Source organism: Lipotes vexillifer, unplaced genomic scaffold, assembly GCF_000442215.2.
Source record: "Lipotes vexillifer unplaced genomic scaffold, Lipotes_vexillifer_v1.1 scaffold1359, whole genome shotgun sequence".
Classification (NCBI taxonomy): Eukaryota; Metazoa; Chordata; class Mammalia; order Artiodactyla; family Lipotidae; genus Lipotes; species Lipotes vexillifer.
The window spans coordinates 1,355,618-1,360,190 of record NW_006771596.1 but is presented as its reverse complement, the minus strand read 5'-3'; the positions used below and the strand labels follow the sequence as shown (position 1 = coordinate 1,360,190).

Genomic DNA, 4,573 nt, shown 5'->3' with positions numbered 1-4,573 from the left:
GCGGGGCGGGTCCGCACTCCTCCCCAGGGTCTGGCGCCCAGTGCCTGGTCCTTCTGTGACAGGTACAAGATGACCTGTGAGTACACGTGGCCAAACCACCTGCTGGGCTCCGATAGGGCGGCCGTGAGCGCCCTCCTGGAGCAGCACGGGCTGCAGGGGGATGTGGCCTTCGGCCACAGCAAACTCTTCATCCGTTCGCCCCGGACGCTGGTCACTCTGGAGCAGAGCCGCGCATGTCTCATCCCCATCATCGTGCTGCTGCTACAGAAGGTGCGGCGGGGCTGGACGGCCACCAGGGAGGGTTTGGGAGGACGGGAAGGAGAGAGCTGTGACTTGGGGGGATGTGCATGCACTGAGGGGAGCACAGGCACACTTCCAAGTACCGGGGGGAGCTCCCGCTCGCAGGTGACAAACCGACACTGAAACTTACTTAAGCAAAAAGTGTGGATGTTGTTCGGGTCACCTCTGTTCTGTGGCCACCAGTCTCAGGCCCAGGTGCTCAAAACAAGACATTCAGGAATCTGGCTTCCTTCCTTCCTTTCTTTTGTCCTTCTTTTCTTCCATTTATTCCGAAAGATTTCAGACCCGGAGAAAAGCGTGCAGAATGGTGTGCTATATTCCCACACGCCTACTGCCCTGTGTCAACCACGTCACATGACCAATGTGGTTTTGGGTAGACATCGCCCCTCTATCCCAGTTATTCTGAAGCAAATCATTTCATTTATAATCATTTCAGTATGTCTTTCCAAATGATAAGGATTCTCCCACCTCTCCCCATAACTTTTTATTTTTAACATTTCAAACCTACAGAAAAGTGGAAAGATTCGTACAATGATTACTATTCACCTGGATTGCTCCAATTATGTTCTCTCCTCCCCCCACACACCCTGTCTCTGTCTCTCTGTCTCTATCTCTCTTTCTCCATACGCACATACAGATACTCACATATGCATATATTTGTATTTTTTCCCAAACCATATAAAGTAATGACACCCCTAAATCCTTCAGCACGCATATCCTAAGAACAAGGTCATCCACCTTTATAACCACACTGACATTAGCACATTCAAGAAGCCTAACACTGGGAGTTCCCTGGCGGTGCAGTGGTTAGGGCCCTGCGCTTCCACTGCAGGGGGCACGGGTTCCATCTCTGGTGGGGGAACTAAGATCCCACATGCTGCAGGGCATGGCCAAAAAGAAAAAGAAACCTAACACTGATAAAATATATTCTACATATCTGAATGTCTAATATGTAGGCCATATTTAAATTTCTGAAAGGGTCCCACTATGACCCATTACATCTTTTATTTTTTAATTTTTTTCTTTTTAAATGGTAGGGTAGAGGCGTTTTTTTTTTTTTTTTTTTTTCGGCTGTGTTTGGTCTTTGCTGCTGCACATGGGCTTTCTCTAGTTGCGGCGAACGGGGGCTACTCTTCGTTGCGGTGCGTGGGCTCTAGGCGTGCGGGCTTCAGTAGGTGTGGCACGCAGGCTTAGTTGCTCCTCAGAATGTGGACCTTCTTGACCCAGGGATCAAACCCGTGTCCCCTGCATTGGCAGGTGGATTCTTAACCCCTGCGCCACCAGGGAAGTCCCCCATTACATCTTTTAAAAACCCAGAATCCAACTAAGGACGACACACTGCATTTCATTGTTACCTCTGTTATCTCCTATAACACACAGGGTTTTTTTTTTTAAGAACATGACCTAATACCATCACAGAAACAGGATTTAGAAAGTTCACACTGACTTGCTGCTGTCCTGTCCAGTCAATAACCACACGTCCCCAGTCGTGTCCTCAGTCTGTTCAACTCAGTGTCTATACGTTGCTTAAGTCTCTTTTAATCTGTGGGACCTTCTTGACCCAGGGATCAAACCCGTGTCCCCTGCATTGGCAGGTGGATTCTTAACCCCTGTGCCACCAGGGAAGTCCCCCATTACATCTTTTAAAAACCCAGAATCCAACTAAGGACGACACACTGCATTTCACTGTTACCTCTGTTATCTCCTATAACACACAGGGTTTTTTTTTTAAGAACATGACCTAATACCATCACAGAAACAGGATTTAGAAAGTTCACACTGACTTGCTGCTGTCCTGTCCAGTCAATAACCACACATCCCCAGTCGTGTCCTCAGTCTGTTCAACTCAGGGTCTATACGTTGCTTAAGTCTCTTTTAATCTGTGGGCCTGCTGGACCACTTGCATTGTAGGATCTTCAGTCTGGGTTTTGATGGTTACATTCTCGGGTGCCCCTCCATTTTGGGGTCTCCTAAGGTGAGGGAGGTGGGGCCTGGCAGGGCCTAACGGAGCACCACCTCCCACTGGCCCCCCAGGCATGGCGGGGCATGCTGGCCAGGCGGCACTGCCGGCGACTGAGGGCCGTCTACACCATCATGCGCTGGTTCCGGAGGCACAAGGTGCGCGCTCACCTGGCAGAGATGCAGCGGCGATTCCAGGCTGCACGGCAGCCCCCGCTCTGCGGCCGTGACCTTGTGTGGCCGCTTCCGCCTGCTGTGCTGCAGCCTTTCCAGGACATCTGCCAGGCACTCTTCTGCAGGTACTCGCCCTCTGCCACCGCCCCTCACTCTTTTCCACTCAGCTAGAGCCCACTGAACACCCGGACCAGGCCATCTGAACCCCTCGGTGCTAGCCAGGAGACAGGGGGTCCCACTGGATAAGCAGGAAAACAGGGGGCTGTGCACATCAGCTGGCTGCCCACACCCCACGGCCGGTGGAAGATTCCTAATGTCCCCAGCACCATTCCGGACATCTGGAGGGGATGCAGGCCTCCATCTCCTTGCTAGAGGCTTGCAGGGAGGGTGGTGGGTCAGAGCTAGAAGTGGAGGAAACTCTGCAACTGAGCAGGGCTTTGAAGGCTGAGTAGGAGTTCTTTAGGAGAGGTGTGGAGGGCAACCAGCGTGCTCAGAGCAGGAGAGGACACCTTCCACTGAGACCAGGGAGGCTGGGACACAGAGGGTGGCTAGTGCCTGGCTGAGGGGCCTGGCCTTATCCTGTGGGGGAAGGGACATGAAAAGGCACTAACATGTGTTCTCAGGAAAAGGGGCATAACCAGGAGTAGGGAAGGGTGAGGCCTGCACAGGGGTCTGTCTCACTACCTGGCCCTCTCCAGGTGGCGGGCCCGGCAGCTGGTGAAGAACATCCCCCCTTCAGACATGGCTCAGATCAAGGCCAAGGTGGCCGCCATGGCGGCCCTGCAGGAGCTGCGACAGGACTGGGGCTGCCGGCGGGCCTGGGCCCGGGACTACTTGTCCTCCGTAAGTGTCAGGGCTGCGGGGTCTGGGTGCCAAGGAGGGGCTCAAGGCTGAAACCTTGCCCATGTCCACCTCAGCTGTCCTCTCCCTGAGCCTGGCTGTCCTGTGGGCTGTACCCCTCTGTTCCTGCCCCTGGCCTCTGAAGTTCAAGGGTTTTCACCCAGAACCAGCTAGCCTGGGCTTTACTCAGCACCTCCCCCTCTGCCCTACTCCCACTTGCCTTCCTGTGTTTTCAGGTCAGCCCCCCCATTCTCCGGCACAGATCCCCCTTCTTAGGCACAGCCCCCTGACTCCATGCCATGGCCCCCCTTGGCCCCCACGGGTGCTGTGAGCCACCCCATTGCCCCATTCTGCAGGGGATGAAGCCTCAGGGGCGTGAGGTTTGCCCAGGTGGGTGGCTTGGCATGGAGGAGCGAGGTCCCACCCAGCCCCTTCCATCTCAGTCTGCCCGGGCCTGGCATGGGGAGCTGGGCTGGTGGGTGGCATGGACGGCACAGACATGTGTGCCTAGAACCTCAGGGCTGCAGGGGGTCTGTGCGGTGGGCCTTCAGGGAAGCCAGCGTGGCAGGTGGACCCACCAGGAGGCTGGCACATGGCCTGACGAGGTTCTCTGAGGTCAAGGATAACTGTGCCAATTCCCTGAGAGTTGCTGTCAGTCAAGCATGGTCCCAAGACCCCATCCCAAGCAGCCCCCATCTGTCCTCAGGCCACAGACAACCCCACAGCCTCAGACCTGTTTGCTCAGCGACTGAAGGCGCTTCGGGAAAAGGACGGCTTCGGGGCCGTGCTCTTCTCCAGCCATGTCCGGAAGGTGAGCAGTGGGTGCAGGGCTGCAGGCCCGTGGCAGCCCCGGCCCAGGCCTAGCTTAGAGGTTTCACAGCTGACCCTGAAACTTCAAAAGTAGTCAGCTCCAGCCCAGTCAGTGAGACAGTGGCCTCAGTGAGGCGAGGCCACCGGCCACACCTGCTGGGGAGCCCCCTGGGGCAGGCAAGTGACCCTGAGAGCACCCGTCCCGCAGGTGAATCGCTTCAACAAAAGCCGGGACCGGGCGCTGCTGCTCACAGACCGGCACCTCTACAAGCTGGAGCCGGGCCGGCAGTACCGGGTGATGCGGGCCGTGCCCCTGGACGTGGTGAGCCCTGTGCGGGGGCAGGGGCATCCGTGCGGCCCCAGCTGGCCTGGTGTCCTGCTGGGCACTGCCGGGACTCTCCCCTCATGCCTACCTGGGATGGCCGGAGCTTTCTAGAACTCAGCATCAGCTCAGGACGGCAACTCCTCCCCCGCCCCATGTGCCCCTGCT

The 4,573-nt window shown here is 56.3% G+C and overlaps 1 protein-coding gene across 1 annotated transcript in view; it reads left to right on the top strand.

Annotated features, from left to right (window-relative positions):
- MYO1G (myosin IG) overlaps positions 1-4,573 on the top strand; it is a 16,264-nt gene that overhangs the window by 9,691 nt on the left and 2,000 nt on the right. The window contains exons 16-20 of the mRNA XM_007447021.1: positions 63-270; positions 2,335-2,558; positions 3,132-3,276; positions 3,980-4,084; positions 4,292-4,405. Of these exons, the coding sequence (XP_007447083.1) occupies positions 63-270; positions 2,335-2,558; positions 3,132-3,276; positions 3,980-4,084; positions 4,292-4,405 (796 nt within the window). The remainder of the gene's footprint in view (positions 1-62; positions 271-2,334; positions 2,559-3,131; positions 3,277-3,979; positions 4,085-4,291; positions 4,406-4,573) is intronic.